This window comes from Moschus berezovskii, chromosome 8, assembly GCF_049115385.1.
Source record: "Moschus berezovskii isolate FMDL1 chromosome 8, NW_MosBer_1.0, whole genome shotgun sequence".
Lineage (NCBI taxonomy): Eukaryota > Metazoa > Chordata > Mammalia > Artiodactyla > Moschidae > Moschus > Moschus berezovskii.
The window spans coordinates 64,856,536-64,875,307 of NC_142467.1; the positions used below are offsets into that span (position 1 = coordinate 64,856,536).

Sequence of the window (18,772 nt, forward strand, 5' to 3'; positions counted from 1 at the left end):
GTCCAGTGGTTAAGACTTCACACTTCCAGTACAGGGGCAATGGGTTTGATTCCCTGGTCAGGGAAGATCCTGCATGCCATGTGGTATGACCAAAAAAAGAAACAGCTCCCAAGTGGCTAAAGCTGAAATAATCTGAGCAACAAAATAAAGCCATATTGGATTGCAATCCAAAGTGTAAAATTAATTTCATGAGTTTGTACTAATAAAAATAAATGAGGAGACAAATCTCCCATGCAGTTCAGTTCAGTTGCTCAGTCGTGTCTGACTCTTTGTGACACCATAGACTGCAGCAAGCCAGGCTTCCCTGTCCATCACCAACTCCCAGAGCTTGCTCAAATTCATGTCCATTGAGTCGGTGATGCCATCCAACCATCTCATCCTCTATCGTCCCCTTGTCCTCCTGCCCTCAATCTTTACCAGCATCAGGGTCTTTTCGAATGAGTCAGCTCTTTGCCTAAGGTGGCCAAAGTATTGGAGCTTCAGCTTCAGCATCAGTCCTTCCAATGAATATTCAGGACTGATTTCCTTTAGGATTGACTGGTTTGATCTCCTTGCAGTCCAGTGGCCTCTCAAGAGTCTTCTCCAACACCATAGGTCAAAAGCATCAATTCTTGGATGTTCAGCCTTCTTTATGGTCCAACTCTCACATCCATACATGACCAGTGGAAAAACCATAGCTTTGACTAGATGGACCCTTGTTGGCAAAGTAATGTCTCTGCATTTTAATATGCTGTCTAGGTTGGTCATAAATTTTCTTCCAAGAAATTTATGAGTTCCAAGGATGAAGATCACACAGATAAGAAGAAACAAAAAGGTTTCATACAGAGGAAAAACCAGTAGAAACTTCATCAAGGAAGAAACCAAAACTGAAATTATAGACTATTAAGAAATTAATGAGAATGAGCAACCTATACCCCCAAATCTACAAAGGCTGCTCAGACTGTGTTCAGAAGAGTGGCTTCTTATCTAGTAACAGTTATGTGATCCTGGCAAGTTAACTTCCTAAAGCTTCAATTCCTTATTATTCGAAGATAATAAGATCAGCTACTTCCACAGTGAAAATTACATACCAGGCATTTTTCTAGGGGCTTTATGTGGACACATTTATTTCTCTCCCATAACAGGCCTATAATATAGACTATGTAATTTTCCCATTTCACAGATGAAGAAATAGGAGCATAGAGAAGTCATGTCACAAGTTATACACAGCAGCAACTGTAGCTCAGGTCCGCACTCATAACCACTATACTAAAGACTTAGGAGGCCTTGTGAAGACTTAGGAGGCCTTACAGGTGTTATGAGGATTCAGCGAGATAATGAAGTAAAACCTGTGGCATGTGTCTGCCATACGGGTGTACTGAATAATCAGAGCTAGTGTTTGTTTAAGAAATGAAGCAAGCATGTGACTCAAGGAGCTCGAAGAGGAACAATAAAATAAATCTAAATCATGTAAGGAGAAGGAATTAGTAAAGGCAATAATAATTTATAAAGAAGCAAAATAGCTAAATTAGAACGATAAGACAAATCATACACGGTATTGATAAATAAAAGCATAACTTAATTCTCTGAAAATAAACAACTATACAAATTTCTTACACGTTTCCTCAGAGAGAAAATGTGGGCAAAATGCACAGTATCACTACTTTGTTAGCACAAACCTCGGATCATCTTCTAGGAAAATGCACAATTAAAAAAAAAAAATCAAGCTGTGAAAAGCCTAACAGAGCACTAAGAAGCTAAAAAACAAAAAATGCCAAAGTGTAAACCTCCAAAAGTCATCAGAACCAGATTTTATGGACAAGTTCTTATGACAATTTAATTCATTCAGCAATTTGTTTTTTTTAAAGAAATGGTTTGTTTTCCGTCAACCTTATTTGCATTTTCTGTTTGAGAATCTATGGAAGAAGAGCTTAAGATGTCCCTACCGATTCGTGCAGTGTGGTCTTGGGAGGTGGGATGGCTCCTCCTCAGCAGGGAATCGCGAAATACAGCAGAGAGCACCTGAAGCTGCAGCACAGCTTGCTGCTTCTGGTTCAGGAGCCATAAATTCAGGAGCTGAAACAGTTGGCTCACCCTGAAGTTCCTCCTTGGTCACAACTTTTGCAACTGTAGCCTGCTCCTCCTGTGCCATTTCTTCAAGGTCTCGGTAGAAGTAGAGCAGGTGTGACCTTTGGCGGGTGCTGACGGGAGATGAGGCCACACAGGCGCAGACCTTCCTAAGCAGAGCCATTGAGTTTAGCCCTTGCCCATGTGCCACATGGTAACATCCACAGGGCACAGAGTCTGCTTTATCCACAGCAACGTTGGGCAGGTTAAATCAGATGGCCCTGGGATCAGTAACCACCAGAATCTGCAATTTGCAGAAGGCTGCCTGGATCTGGTTAGTGAAGATTCAAGGAGAGAAGCAGCCAGCAATAGGAGTGGTTCCCCGTGGCTGCAACAAACTTCAGCACAGCCCACTGGCCAGTCATCCTGGATGATATGACATGACCTCAGCAGGATTTTCAAAGGCAGAAATGGCACGAGTTGCCAGCAGAAGCTTCTCCCAGGTTCTCCTCAAATGTAATATATCGACTCCATCACTTTTTCTTTGGCAGAGGTACTGTTTCATTTGGAATTCAAGGTTGGTGCTACCTAAGTGGGTTCCTCCTGCAAGAAATTTGAAGGCATTCTCCTCCTTCATTTGTAGGACACAAAGGGCTCTGGACACTGTGAAATTTCCCATTAAGTTAGGACAGCAACCTAGAAAAATGCTGTGGACCCCTGTCTGAGTAGTATGGAAAGGACAGCAAATAGTCTAATTGCTGTGTCCTAGGCAATGTTGTTTGGCTTCCCAGGTGGAGTTAGTGGTAAAGAACCTGCCTGCCAATGCAGGAAATGCAAGAGACTCGGGTTCAATTCCTGGGTTAGGAAGATCCCCTGGAGAAGGACATAGTAACCTACTCCAGTATTCTTGCCTGGAGAATTTCGTGGACAGAGGAGTCTGGCAGGCTACAGTCCATAGGGTCTCAAAGAGTCAGACAGGGCTGAAGCAACTTAGCATGCATGCATGCAGGCACGGTTGTCACCAGGTTTTTGGAAATGAACAAGAAAAATTCCCTGCTTTCCCTGGAGGTATGATGGAACACTGAAAATTCTCATACTGGTTAAACTCTGAGAGTATAGAGAAAGGTAGAAAGCTTCCCAACGCATTTTATGAGGATAGTAAGTGTGTGTTAGTCGCTTGGTCGTGACCGACTCTTTGTGACCCACATGGATTGTAGCCCACCAGGCTCCTCTGGCCGTGGAATTTCCCAGGCAAGAATACTGGAGTGGGTTGCCATTTCCTTCTCCAGGGGATCTTTCCAACCCGGGGATTGAACACTCATTTCTTGGATTTCCTGCGTTGGCAGGTGGATTCTTTACCACTGCACCCCCTGGGAAGCTGAGGATAGCATAACCCTGACCAAAACCTGAAAAAGAAAGCACAAAAAAACAAAACATTAAGAATTTGCTGATGGATGTGGTAATGTAGATAATGTATTAACACAACCATTTTCCCGAATGGAAAGAGAATTTGGCTTTTCCATTAACTTTGTAGTTTTATTTCCCTGAACACTAGATGAAGGTAAAATATCAACTGGGTGCAACTGGCAAAGTGTATGGATGGGGAGGACTACCAATGAACTATAAGTTCCTCCTGGGACATCCCAGCCTTGGGGTCCCCTGAATGCAGGGGACTTGGAAACTCCCCCAGGGATCTCTTCCAAGAGATATTGGCTTCTATGGGGTACAAAGCCTTTAAGCCAGTTTTATCCTATCCCTTCCCCTTGGGAATCTTGCTTCTTCACATCTGAGCCATCTCAGGAGGGCTGAAGGAACAACTCCTGGATGACACCTCCCACTGAGAACAGTGACTGACACTGCCCTCCTGCAAATTATGTCCATCTTCTACCTTTCAGAGAAGTCAGGTACTAAGTGTGACCTACGATAGGCTTGTGAGTCTGAATGTTTAGTTGAGCCTACATTTAGCTGGATGTTTGAGCCTAGGAAAACCTCCCAGTGTGCATTACAAATTAAAAAAAAAAAGGAATAGCAACTTGGCCAGCAATGTATTAAAATGGTGATGTAGTATGACCAAATAGAATTCACTCAAGGACTGTAAGAATGATTCAACATTTGGTAATCTAGTAAAATAGTTTATCACATGAATATAAGATAAAAAATAAAATTCGTGATCTGGACAGGAACTTAAAAAACACACTGGATAAAACCAAGTGATCATTTCTTTTTTTTTTTTTCTTTTTCTATGATTTCATTTTTTAAAATTTATTTATTTTTAATTGAAAAAATAATTGCTTTACAATATTGTGTTGGTATCTGCCATATATCAACATGAATCAGCCACAGGTATACATATATCCCTTCCTTCTTGAACCTCCCTCCCACCTCCCACCTTATCCGTCCCCTCCAGGCTGTCAGAGAGCCCTGGCTTGAGCTCCCTGAGTTGCACAGCAAATCCCCACTGGCCCTCAGTTACATATGGCAGTGCCTGTGCGTCCATGCTCTCTCCATTTGTCCCGCCCCCTCCTTCCCACCCCCATGTCTGCAGTTTTTTCTTTTTTTTTTTTAGAAACAGCATTTATTTCGTTTGTAAACAAAAAGTTTTTTCTCTATGTCTGTATCTCCGTTGCTACCCTACAAATCAGTTCATCAGTGCCATCTTTCTAGATTCCATATTTATGTGATAAAATATGACATTTGCTTTTCTCATTCTGACTTACCTTACTAGGTACTAAGTAAAATAGGCTCTAGGTTCATCCATCTCATTAGCACTGACTCAAATGCATTCCTGAGTGATCATTTCTAATGAAAAATTATAAACTAGAAATTCAGATTCTTTATGAAGAAATCAATAGCTAACACGATATTTAAATAAAAAACACTGAAAGCATTACCAGTGAAGTGAATGCCCACAAGGCTTGCTATGATCACAATGGCATTTCCTTAATCCTAGCTATACAATAACAACAAAAAGAAATCAGACATAGTATTCTAAAGAGATTGATCAGAGCAGCAGGGGTCAGCAAATCAGCTCATTACTTGTTTATTTTTAAATAAATTTTTATTAGGACAAAGCCACAACTGTTAATATAAATATGTGATATCTCTATTTTCCTGCTGTAGCAACAGAATTGAAGAGCTGGGATAGAGACCAGATGGCTTACAAAGTTTGAAATATTTACTAACTGGATATTTAAGAAAAATTTGCTATCCCTGGACAAAAGGATTATTATTTTCAAATGAAAACATCTACTTAAGAAAAAAAACAAGAGAATCCATTGAAAATCATTCAAAGTAACAAGAGGATTCGGTAATTGGTGGGTGCAAGATAAAGATACAAACGTTAATCATTTTTCTCTTGTGTTGGATCGCATCATTTGGCCTAGGTCCTCCCTAGTCCCCATATCCACCATCTTTGCCAGTAACTGCAACTTGTCCTCTCACTACGGACAAGGTGTCCTGCTTTGCTCATTGATCAGCCATATGACTTGCTTTGGCACTGGCATGTAGGCAGAAGTGATGCAAACAGAGGCTTAGAGGAAACTAACCATTGGGCTTCTTCCTACACATCTTCCACTACTATGAGAAGAACATTTCCATGGGATTATCCCAATAGTCTCAGGTATTTGGAAGCAGGGCCCAACCTAGATTAACCTACCACTGCAAACCTGCAGATGTATGCTTCTGCTAAGTCGCTTCAGTCGTGTCCGACTCTATGCGACCCCATAGACGGCAGCCCACCAGGCTCCCCCGTCCCTGGGATTCTCCAGGCAAGAACACTGGAGTGGGTTGCCATTTCTTTCTCCAATGCATGAAAGTGAAAAGTGAAAGTGAAATCACTCAGCCGTGTCCGACTCTTAGCGACCCTATGGACTGCAGCCTACCAGGCTTCTCCATCCATGGGATTTTCCAAGCAAGAGGACTAGAGTGGGATGCCATTGCCTTCTCCGTGAAGATGTATAAGTGAGCCCCAAGATCAACAGAGCTGTTCAGGCAAGCGCACATGAATCCTGTAAATGTAGGTGAAATTAATGATTATTTTTGCATGCCACTAAGGTGGTATGGTCTTTTGTTACATATAAAAAGCTGATTATTTTACATATATATTAACAATAACCAGTTAGAAAACATAACCCTGTACCCAAAAGCTATTAAAATAGTAAACACTTCAGCTCTTTCTTTACCCTTTTATACCAAGCTACCTACTCAACATGGCCCCTGGATGCTTAATAGGCATCTCAAACTAAACACATCCAAAACAAAATTCATCCCACCTCAGCTCCTCCACTCTATACCTCTTTCTTCTGCAGTCTTCCTTATGTCAATCCTTAATGACTCTTCTCCTTCTCTGCCATCATTTAGCCAGTGATCAGCACAATCTATTGGCTCCATTTAAAAAATACATCCATATTCTGATATATCTACCACTATTAATATCACTTTGGTCAATAGCAGCCTTGCAGACCTAACTCTAAAGGGCAATCAAGTCTTCCACTCTTGGTCCCAGCTATTCTCCAGGTAGCAGTTATTCTTCATGGCCTAAAATATAGGTGAAATCATGTTATTCCTCTGCTCAAAGCTCTCCAATAGTGCCAACTTTATTTCCAGTAAACTCTTAGGTCCTCCTTGCTGCCAGTCAAGCTCTTTGTGATTTGCCTTCTGGCCCTCTCTCTGACCCCATTTCCATTTTTTTCTTCAATCATGCCGCTATAGAAACACTAGCCTCCATGCTGTTCCTCCTGCATGGTAGACACATGCTATCCTCAGGACCTTTGCACTTTCTATTCTCTCTGCCTGAAAACGTTCTCCAAGATATCTCCCTGACTCACTCACCCACTTTCTTTGGGCCTCTGCTCTAATCACTGTATCAGAGATTTGATACGAAATCATTCTCCACCTTGAAGAACAGAGCTCCCTATGCAGACATGGAGAATGGATTTGTGGACACAGGGCAGGAAGGAGAGATTGGGACGAACTGAGAGAGCAGCACTGATGTATGTACACTGCTGCTGCTGCTGCTGCTAAGTCACTTCAGTCGTGTCCGACTCTGTGTGACCCCATAGACAGAAGCCCACCAGGCTCCCCCGTCCCTGGGATTCTCCAGGCAAGAACACTGGAGTGGGTTGCCATTTCCTTCTCCAATGTGTGAAAGTGAAAAGTGAAAGTGAAGTCGCTCAGTCGTGTCCGACCCTTAGCGACCCCACGGACTGCAGCCTACCAGGCTCCTCCATCCATGGGATTTTCTAGGCAAGAGTACTGGAGTGGCTTGCCATTGCCTTCTCCGGTATGTACACTACCATGTGTAAAACACACAGCTAGTGGGAAGCAGCTGTAGAGCACAGGGAGCTCAGCTCGTTCTGTGATGACCGAGAGGGGTAGGATGGGAGGAGGTGGGAGCGAGGCTCAGAGGGAGGGGATGTATGCACACAGACTGATTCATGCTGTTGTACAGTAGAAACTAACAGCATAGTAAATCAATTATATTCCAATTAAAAAAATTTAAAAGACATAGCTCCCACCCTCTACTGCTCATTGTTTCCTCACCTGCTTTTGATGTTCAAGGTACTTAAGACCACCCGACTATTACCAAGCTATTCATTGGTTTGTTGTCTTTCTCTGCTTTCTAGAATGTAGGCTTCCCAAAATCATGCACTTTGTTTTGCTCACTGCTTTATCCCTAAGGCCTACAACAATGTCCAGGATATAATAAATTTTCAATAAATGATCTTTACCACTAAGCCATGTGAGAAGCCCATAAATAGGTAAACCTAGGAATAAACTTCACAAAACTCTGTAAGACCTGCATGAAAATAGAACTGTAAAATTGAACTGAGGGAAATAAAAAAGTTTTGAATATATAGAGAGACATATCATCATCCTGGGTGGAGAAATTCAATATTTTAAAGACAGCAATTTTTCCCCAATTCAATTTATATTGAACACAATCTCAATTAAAATTCTAATATGATTTTTTGGAGGAAACTTATCAAAAGGATTCTAAAACCTTCTAGAGCTATAAATGTCTGAATAAAGCCTTTAACTGTGTGGATCACAAGAAACTGTAGAAAATTCTTAAAGAGATGGGAATACCAGACTAACTTACCTGCCTCCTGAGAAACCTGTACACAGGTCAAGAAGCAAAAGTTAGAATAGGACATGGAACAACGGACTGGTTCATAATTGGGAAAAGAGTACATCAAGGCTGCACATTGTCACCCTGCTTATTTAACTTAATAATAAGAGTCTATCATGCGAAATGTCAGGCTGGATGAATCACAGGCTGGAATCAGGACTGCCTGGAGAAATATCAATAACCTCAGATATGCAGATGACACCACCCTTATGGCAGAAAGTGAAGAGGAACTAAAAAGCCTCTTGAGGGTAAAAGAGGAGAGTGCAAATTTGGCTTAAAGCTCAACATTCAAAAAGCTGAGATCATGGCATCTGGTCCCATCATTTAATGGCAAATCAATGGGGATAAATGCAAACAGTGACAGACTTTATTTTCTTGGGTTCTAAAATTACTTAGGATGGTGCCTTCAGCCGTGAAATTAAAAGACGCTTGCTCCTTGGAAGAAAAGCTATGACAAACCTAGACAGTGTATTAAAAAGCAGAGATCACTTTTCTCTTAAAGGTCCATATAGTCAAAGCTATGGTTTTTCCAGTATTCACGTATGGATGTGAGAGTTGGACCATAAAGAAGACTGAGCATCGAAGAATTGATGCTTTCAAGTTGTGGTGCTGGAGAAGACTCTTGAGAGTCCCTTGGATAGCAAGGAGATCAAACCAGTCAATCCTAAAGGAAATTTGTCCTGAATATTTATTGGAAGGACTGATGCTGAAACTCCAGTACGTTGGCCACCTGATGTGAATAGCTGACTCACTGGAAAAGACCCTGATGCTGGGAATGATTGAGGGCAGGAGAAGGAGATGAGACAATGGATGAGATGGCTGGATGGCATCATCAGCTCAATGGACATTAGTTTGAGCAAACTCTGGAAGAGAGTGAAGGACAAGGAAGCCTGAGGTGCTGAAGTTCATGGGGTCGCAAAGAGTTGGACATGACTAAGTAACTGAACAACTTTGAAAATGACAAGTAATAAGAAGCAGGCAGATACACTCAACCATGTATTTAGATATATAGAAGAGCCACAGAAACTAAAGATCATGGTACAATAGCACCAGTGTAAGTAGACCAGTCACTAGGACAAATCAGAGTCCAGAAATACAGATGAGCAGATAAATCCTGTTCAAGTTGACAGCTGTGTGACTAAGGTGACTCTCAGCCTCTCTGAACTTCAAATTCCACATCTATAAAATGGGGCTAATAAGGATTGTCGAGAGGCCTGAGTCAGGTAACACACATAAAGTGCTTAGCATGTTACCTTGTACACAGTAAGCAAATTCAACAAATTCTAGTGCCTTCCGCAGTCGGATCCAGAACAGGAGCTCTTATCCTTTCTTAATTAGATGGACACTGATAAACTGGCCAGAGCAAAGGGGTCCCACAGTCTCTAATTAATGTAGGGGCAGGTTTCAGGTAATGATGGGCTAGGTGGATGGGAGGATGTAAACACTTCATTGATAAAGATAGCTTGGGAGACTTTGCTGGTGGTTCAGTGGCTAAGACTCCATGCCCCTAATGCAGGGGGCCTGAATTCAACTCCTGCATGCCACAACTAAGAGATCCCACATACTGCAAGCAAAGATCCCGCATGCCGCAACTAAGACCTGGCGCAGCCACATAAATAAATAAAAACTGAAGAGAGCCTGGATTGTGATTCACCATCAGTGAGGAGGAGGAGAAGCAGGGAGGGGAAGGAGGAGAGGATGCTGGTCTTGGAGCTCTGGAAACCACATGAAGGGCCAGTCTGGGAGCAGTAGCTTCTATGTCCAGGGGGCCCAGAATTTCCTTAGGAGGGATGGATGGGAGGAAAGGGGTGCTGGGCACCCAGCTAGAAATCACCTCCTTGGGGGAGGAGCCTCTAGAGGGATGACAGCCCATCCAGTGGGATTTGCCCCATCACACTTGATTGGGAAACACCAACCTAGAAATAACTATTTGATTAAGAAATTAGTGCTTGAGGAATCTCATAACTAGTTATCTCTTGGTTGTTTACAAAAAAAGGTAGAATGGGTTTTACTTAGAAACTGAGTGCCTTTTGGGGGGTGGCATCAGTTTGCACTGTGGCTTCCTAGAACAAATAACCATTTTGTCTTATTCCCAGAGAAACAATCCATGACACATGGGTTTTTAATCACAGAATAAAAATGTCAAACTTTATCTTTAGGACAAAATAAATGTTTGAGTATAGTCTTTTGTCATTTATTGTAAAATATGTTATCTATGCTACATCTTGGTAAGCATCTTACTCTCCAACCTTCTTGATAAAATAAGTGAGTAATGAATTTCTGAGCTTGGTGCATTTCCTCTGTAAGAGATCATTTGCATATTTACATTCTCATACTGAAAGAAATCCTAGAAGCTAAACTACAAAAGTTGTAGACTTTGCGTAGATAAACATCTGCTGTTTAATGGTGTTTTGAATCACAAAGCTACCATTTAAATATTATTAATTCTTTTCTTCTTTATAACTGAGTGGGTGGGGATATGGGAAAGAATTGTAAAGAACAGTCACCTCTCTCTCTGTTTCATCCTCTGCAGAGCTGAAGTTTCCACACCCGACATGCCTTCCTCCTCTAGTTCAATGAGAATTCAAAGGGAGATTTAAAAGTACTTCAAATTTCTCAAGAGACTACCGAACAGGAGGGTTTGTTTTGTTCATTGATGAAATCACTCTTCAAAGTCTTTCCTGGCTCAGGTTTTTATTTTATTTTTATTGGAGGCTAATTATTTTACAATATTATATTGGTTGGTTTTGCCATACATTGACATGATTTCACCCCGGGTGTACATGAGTTCCCCCTCCTGAACCCCTCTCCTGGCTCAGGTTTTTAAAATGTTATACTCACTCTTTCTTGTTACTGATCCATGGAGAATATACATTGGTCATTTCATAAATAATATAAATGTTAAGTTTTAACAAGATGGAATATATTCATCAGTCATTCATTTAACCAGTAATTCCTGAGCACTTAACATAGACTGTACCCTGGAAATTCAAAGACGAACAAGACTCAGTCATCAAGTCGGCTCTCATGGAACTTACAGTCCATCAGGAGGAATAGACCCTAAGACAGAATCGTACAGATTGCAAGGGTTACTATAGTCAGGGAGAGCTTCTTGGAGGTGGCTTTTGAGCTGAAACCTGAAGGATGAGAATGGGCCATACATGGAAGAGCTGAAGAAGAATATTCCAGGCAGAGCTTAGCAAGAGCAACGGCCTGGAGACTGGATATAGAAAGAAACCAACATGATTGGAGGGTGGTAGGTGAGGTAGGTGGTAGGTGAGAGTAGCAGAGTATGAGCAGAATCTGTATCAGATCAGACCAAATCTCCAAATGTAAACATGGCTCATTCCTGAAGAAGTGTCCCAGATGGAACACTCCTATCCTTCCATGAGGTAGGCCTAGGTGATCTACCCAGACTCCTATGCAGGTGAGTGTGGGTGGTACTGATGCTTGGAAAGACTAGATAAACTGCCCCCAAAGCACCACTGTCCACGGATCCCCTTTCCCTGGCACCAGCTCTTAGAAGGCAGGGGGAGGGTGGGTGACCCAAGGTTCACTCACTGGTCAGGCCAGGATTAGGCCCAGGGGAGAAAAGAAGGTAAGTTCACCCACTTCTTTTGACTTCTTTATGTAAAGCTCTTCCCAGTAAACCAGGCCCTACCTGACACTCCTTGGTGGGTCATGGCTGCACCAAGAGAAGATGCTTTGCTCGTGGGACCACCAAGCTCACTCCATAGATAGCCGCAGGAAGTCCTATGCTTGGGGCTTCTGCGTTTCAAAGAATCTGGCTGCCAAAGATCCCAAGGCCCCCAGTCCCTTTCCCTCTAGATAGATGGCTGACCTGAATAACCAGAAGGGCGATGGGAGAAGAGACACAGGGCCACCAGCTTCTAACTGTGCCCTTCTCAGGAGCGGGAGCTAGTTGGTGGTGTCTTCTGAAAATAAGGAATGTCAGCTAGGCCAGGGGTAGGCAACTTTTTTCGGTAAAGGGTCAGAGGGTCAATATTTTAGACATCACAGGCTACATACATTCTCTGTCAGGAATTCTTCTTTTATCTGTTAATTATAATTTTTACTGGGGTATAGTTGCTTTACAATTTTGTGTTAGTTTCTGCTGTACCACGAAGCAAGTCAGCTATATGTATACAGATTAATATATCCCTTCCCTCTTGGCCCTCCCTTCCAACCTCCCATCCCGCAACCACCACCCCACCCCTCCAGGTCATCACAGAGCACTGAGTTGAGTTCCCTGATCTATACAGCAGCTTCCCACAGCTATCTATTCTACACATGGCAGTGGACACACATCATTCCCAGTCTTCCAGTTTATTCCCTGCCCAACCCTGTGCCCACACATCCATTCCCTACATCTGCATCTCTATTCCTGCCCTGCAAATAGTTTCATCTGTACCATTTTCACAAACCTTTGAAAGGATTAAAAACTATTCTTAGTTTGCAGAGCTTACATTGAATCTGGCCAAATAGTTATAGCTTGTTGAGTCCTAAACTAGACTGCATTGTCCTGTCAAATTCAACCTAAGGCTGCTTAATCTACATTACCTGCTGCATAAATATTTCTCTTAATCTTTATAAGAATCCTCTGAGATAGGCTTTATATATGGCAACCCCATCCCTAGTTCATCCTGTTTTATGGTCAAGAGATGGAAACTTGGAGAGGTCAAGACATCCACCCAAGGCCATGTGCTTAACAAATGGTAGAAGTAAGATCTGAATCCAGGCAGTCTGTTCTCAGGGTTCCTGGTCTTAATCATGACACTATACAAGCCCCTCAGTAACTGACTTTGGACGAGTCCATTTTTCTTTCTGGGCACACCCCCATCTGTGCAGTAAGTGGCGACTCCCTTGGCGTGAGAGGCATACCTGATGCCATGGCAAATGGTTCCTATGGTTCATACACTCAGCATTAAATAATGTTGATTCAAACAGTGAGATGACTGGCCTTCCAAGTCTCTTAAAACTTCCAATGATGTCAGGGAAAAAGGTTCAGTCTGACCCTCACATATCTTTAACATCTCTCCAGCATGTGCTAGTTTCCATTTGTATTAAGAGCTTCCCATTTCTACTGAGCTTCAAGGTTCAGGGTCTTCAGTAGGCAGTGAAACCTAGCTAGAATTTAGGACCACTCTTCTATTCTTATCATTACTTTCTCTTGTTGTTTCACAGTTTCATTTTTATTGTTTTTATGATTATTTTCTGTTTATGTAAACTGTTAGTGTTGCTATTGTTGCAATTCTCTTATTCTTTCCTTCATGGTTATAAGATTGCTGCTGACACTCCTGCCATCACATCCACGCCCAAACTGGTAAGGGCAGGTTTCAGCTACTCTTTTCTCCCTCTACCAAGAAAGGAAAAGAATTATACAGACATCACATTGAACAGAATATGTCACATGGTGGCAGCAAGAGAGCCTTAAAAAGTGAACGTTTGGCTGGGTGCTTGCCACCCTGAACTAATCAGGGTCCTAACTTCAGGGAAAGGGAATAGACACCAGGCTCGGTAATAAAAGTGTTTACCGTAGGCTAGGGGGCCTTTGAACCTTCTTCTTCATGCCTGTAGAGCACAGGCTTGGAAGTCAGAGAGGTGGGAGGATTTGAGGAATTAAGCAGAAAGTCAATTTCTTTTTATCTTGTTTGCCACCAAGATACCTCTTTTCTCTAGTGCAGCCACACACCAGTGATCCATCGTCACCCCTAAGAAACAACATGCAATGAGAAAAGAAATAATGTCACACACTCTTACAGTAGGAGGAAGAGTGGTGAGAAATCGTATGGACTTGTTCCTGTTGGCCACTACGGCACACAGTGCCCAGCAAAGTGCCTTTTCAGTCTCTGCTTTGTAGAAGATGCATTTTCTTAAGTGCACACACCTTCAAATATGTACCCTAGAAACTAGATCTAAAAATCTTATAAAATCTCAGTTTATGTTCACCTTCCTTACTATTTTGAAAACTTTTCATATTAGTGATTTGACCCAAAAACATTTAGTAATGGCCCATTGTTCCCCAGGCACTTTCCCAACTGCTGAGGATACAGGGGTGAACTATATCTCCAAGCGGCACATGTCCTGATGGAAAAGGCAGACACACACACACACACACACACACATACACACACAGGGAAGCAGGAGAGTCAAAATATGAAGGGCTGGACCTGGAAGTCAGACTTCTGGGTTTGAAGGCAAAATTTGTTGCTTTCCGACTGTGTACTTTTGGGCAAATTTGGTTTGGGGCAAATTGCCTCTCTGTGCCTAGTTTCCCCATCTATAAAATAAAATAATGAGGATAATTATACTACGTACTTCTTAAGGATACGGTAAGACTGCTATCTGGCTCATAGCGATAAGAACAGCTTCGCCAAAAAACCAAGAAGGTAAGGTGCAGTCAGTGTTTTAAAAGATTTAAAAAGGAAGTGACAAATTAGTACGAACCTCATTTGATGGCTGTATGGGTTACATGGCTTAATTTCCATCAAGTGCTTAGAATTGTGGCTAGTATGTACTAAGTACTCAATCAGTGTTAACTATTATCGTATTCTGAGCACAGAGTTTTTAACTGGATGTTGCACAGTGCTAAGGAAGTTCCTTAAAGATGCTAAGGAATCCTCCAGGCCAGTGTTCGCAGGCATTGTTGCCGCATTCCTGTGCCTTAGTTGAGGACTTCTTTCTTCAGTAACTTGTCCAAAGATGCATTTCATTTGTGTGAGGTAGAGAATCTGGCCTCAGGCTTGGAAGACAAGGTTAAGATTGGGGAGTAGAACATAGTTAGACTGAGGCAGTAACGCTGTGACTGAGCTTGCAAAACCCTGATGACAGGACAACTCTCCTGCACTATTTCCCATCTTCCCCGCCCCCCTTCCTTAGAATACCGATGACTGGCTATTAAATCAGCATTTCCAATAAAGTGAAAAGGGGGAAATACAGACCTGGGCTTTCATGGAAAGTATTTTCACTCTCACAACCAGAGCCTTAAAAAGATTATCATTTTAAGATCTTTAGCTTTTCCTACAGCATCGTGGTACCTAACTTTTTGAAAAACATCATTTCTGAGGAATGATACTTCCTGGGACAACATAACATAGTCTTCGCCAAGTGACTCAGTTTGAGGTATATGTATACATACACAATTTTTTTTTCAATGTCAAGTGGCCCAAACTTACAGAGAAAAAGTGGGCATTGGTATCAGTTTGATGTCAGGGTTTTCCCATGTTTGTGGCTTTAAATACAACATGATCTGAAGGCATTTGAAGTCATTTGAAGACTAAGCTCCAGCTCTGTGTCAAGATGCTCCTGGCTGTGGTCCTTGCCTCTGCCCTGTTCCTCTGCTCTTCAGCCAGCCAGGGGTGTTTCACCTCAATAGCAATCAGGAATGTTGTGTACCTCATCGACAACCTGCAGGTAAGATGCAAAGGCGGGGGTGCCAGTGGGAAAGGCAGCTACTGAAAATTTAAGTGAAAATAAGAGGATGAAAAACACACCACTCTTCATGAGTTCTTGTTTTCTACTTTTTAGAAAAACACATCTTCAAACTGCAGCTGTAGCACCGATGTAAGTAGATGCTCTTAAGAACTTTCCAAACTGATTTTAATATTCACATCTGGGATCGTCACATCTGAAATTTCTCTTTTGCAGGCGACTGATTGTTTGTGTCTGCCCATTTCCTCTGTAAGTATAGTAAAAGTGAATTATCTTGATCTTGTTTTTTCTTAAGCTTTTAAGTCAAAATTGTTCTATTTGATGTATTTTAAGGAAGAAAGTGTGACTTCATTACAATCATTACAGATTAGTAAAAATTTTTAAAGCCTTTCAAAATCTTGAAATTCTGTACTGTGTACATTTCTTTGCATTTAGGCTTCTTGAGGAGTCTGAACACTTTTCAATGAAAAGAATCTTGGATTTGCTTTGAGATCAGTGGCCATGTTTACAGTTAAATCAAACTGGGACTGAGAGTAGAATAGATAATGTAGCTCATAGCGCACTGTTTTCTAATCCATTTGCTGGTAATTCCAGGGTTGCAAAACAATGCAGATAAGACGACAGCCCTTTGTCCCTCCTCTGGCCTCAACTATCCATACGCTCTGTCTTCTCCCTCTGTCTGTCCCTCCCTGCTTCTCTCCTTCCCTCCCCATCCTTCTCTTTAGCTGATTTATAGTGGCTATTGCAAGGTTTGAAGGCTACCCTCTGGGAGGATAGGGTGTCTGAGATTGCGGGTGGAGGGGAAGTAAAAAGGGTTTCCGGGGAGGAAACCTTCTGAGGAGGAACCACACATTTATGGCCTAGCCCATCCCCTTGGTTTATAATCCACAGTTTTAGCTACTGCTGAAACAATGGTGGTGGTGGTTCAGTTGCTATGTCGTGTCCAACACTTGCAATCCCATGGATGCAAGGCTCCTTTGTCCATGGGATTCTCCAGGCAAGAATACTGGCGTGGGTTGCCATTTCCCTCTCCAGGGGATCTTCCCAACCCAGGGATCGAATGCGCATCTCTTGGATTGGCAGGGGGATTCTTTACCACTGAACCACCTGGGAAGCCCAAGTTTAGATTACATTGGTTAACTTAAAATTGCCTCTAAAAGCATTCTCTTTGTGATTCCTACTGAAAGCTGCCTTTGGGTATTTCTTTTCCTAACTCCCTGTTATTTAACAGGGCAACTGCACCACAGCATGCTTCCAGGAGGGCCTGTCACAGTTGAGCAACTCCACAGTGAACACGAAATTCCACCTGATTGTCAACCAGCTGAAGAAAACAGTCGTAACCCTCAAGAACAACAAGTGTGGAGTAAGTGTGTTTTCATCTGTGATGTGCTCTGGTTAGTTATTTCCGTGTGAATGGCAATGCCAACTCCACCTGACTGAGAAAGGGTGATAAGGTTGGAACTGGTAGTTCAGGGTTGATTAGAGACATCTTAGAAACTGACTCAGAACAGGAGAATTAATGTGAGCTCTGCCTGGATACCATGGAATCCCAAAGTCAGACACGGCTGAGCAACTGAACTGAACTAAACCGCCTGGATGGCTCATTGTTCCATCTCATTTGAAAAAACACTCACCTCTCTGTTGGCTTTTACTTCTCTCCACCTCTTGAATAATGAAAGAATCTAGGCACATTGTAATTAGAAGCTAAATCCTGAGAATCAGGGTTATAGCCCACACCATTCTAAATTATCCTAGAGATTCAGTTAGCTGGGTAGATGATGTGACCTGTAAGCTACAGGTTTCCCTTCCACTGAACAGGGAGGTGTTCAAAGGAAGACACACCCACGTCCAGGTGTAGCTGGCCGCGTGCCCTCAGTGCCTGTGTGTATATACCCTCGACCCTGAAGGAAAGGGCAAACTATTCCATTGCTATTGCTACGAGGGCCCCTCCTTAGCCAGTAACTGGACTGCAGAGGCTTCTGCCATCAACAGCATGCAGTTCTAAGTGCTTCATTTATACTGTTTCACTGAATACCTACCTTAATGACAACCGTCAGACTTACACCCTATATTGTGAAGGAGGAAACTGACGCTCAGTGAGGTTAACTGACCTGCCCAAGGCTACATGTTTAACAAATGGCAGTGTTGAGATTTGAACTCTGGTGTATAAAACAGCCAAATCCTGTTCTTAGTCCTTGTGCTATAAAACAACCTTGGAAGGACAACCAAACAGGACAATTACGAAATGTTAAGCCTCAAAGTATCTCAAGAAGACATCCTCTAATAAGATTTAGGACCCCTTGATAAAGGTGTGTGTGTGTGTGTGTGTGTGTGGCAAGCAGGCACCTGAAATCCTACCAGAAAGTCAAGCACCTGTGCCACCTACACAAAATATTAGCCCTGGAGCCTCATTCATTTGCTGCTTACCTCAAGCCCCTTACTGCCTGTGCACCCTCCATTCCCAATGACCACCCCTCTACTGCTCGCCAGGTTCTAGGCAGGGCAGTTTCTGGGGCTGCTGGGCTCCATACTGTTTTAGTCACTCTGCCTTTGTCAACTTTTATCCCCACAGTCTTTTGCCTGTGGACAGCCATGCAACCGAACCACAACAGGCAATACGCTGACATTTCTGAAGACTCTGCTGGAAAGTTTCCAGAATGAAAGGATGAAAGGCAAAGTGTGAAGCTGAAATGTTATTTATTCTATTTATTGAATTTAGAAAGCCTCCTCTTTAAGTTGTTGTAATTTAAAAAATCAAATAAGCCATGTTAAATCAAAATCAGCTATAATAATTTGTTTAAAATTTTATGTCTTTATTTTGGAATAAATAGATATGGGAAAAAACTCAATCTGGTCTGCAGGTGTCTATTTGTTCCTTGATGCTCAGAACAAAGAAAGCTACACGCTCTGCCAATGAGCTGATGGGTCAAGCAAAAGTGTAAAGTGTTGATCGCTCAGTTGTGTCTAACTCTTTGTGCCCCCATGGACTGTAGCCCACCAGGCTCCTCTGTCCATGGAACTCTTCAGGCAAGAATACTGGAGTGGGTTGCCATTCCCTTCTCCAAGGGATCTTCCTGACTCAGGGATCGAACCCAGGTGTCCTGCATTGCAGGAAGATTCTTTACTGTCTGAGCCACCAAGGAAGCCCCTGATGGATCAAATACT

The 18,772-nt window shown here is 42.5% G+C and overlaps 1 protein-coding gene and 1 pseudogene across 1 annotated transcript; one reads left to right on the plus strand and one right to left on the minus strand.

The window, feature by feature from the left end:
- Positions 1–1,921: 1,921 nt before the first annotated feature.
- On the minus strand, positions 1,922–2,725 carry LOC148777081 (small ribosomal subunit protein uS2 pseudogene; annotated as a pseudogene).
- A 12,750-nt stretch (positions 2,726–15,475) lies between these two features.
- Positions 15,476–18,290, plus strand: IL9 (interleukin 9). The gene is made up of 5 exons (XM_055429687.2): positions 15,476–15,589; positions 15,704–15,739; positions 15,824–15,856; positions 16,839–16,970; positions 18,180–18,290. Exons 1-5 carry the CDS (start codon positions 15,476–15,478, stop codon positions 18,288–18,290), a joined length of 426 nt encoding a protein of 141 aa, XP_055285662.2.
- Positions 18,291–18,772: the final 482 nt, after the last annotated feature.

Excerpts from the sequence above, each read along its gene's own strand:
- IL9 (XM_055429687.2), top strand. The coding sequence starts at position 15,476 with ATGCTCCTGGCTGTGGTCCTTGCCTCTGCCCTGTTCCTCTGCTCTTCA. Across the intron at positions 15,590-15,703 it reads ACCTCATCGACAACCTGCAG|AAAAACACATCTTCAAACTG; the intron begins GTAAGATGCAAA and ends TCTACTTTTTAG. Across the intron at positions 15,857-16,838 it reads TGTGTCTGCCCATTTCCTCT|GGCAACTGCACCACAGCATG; the intron begins GTAAGTATAGTA and ends GTTATTTAACAG.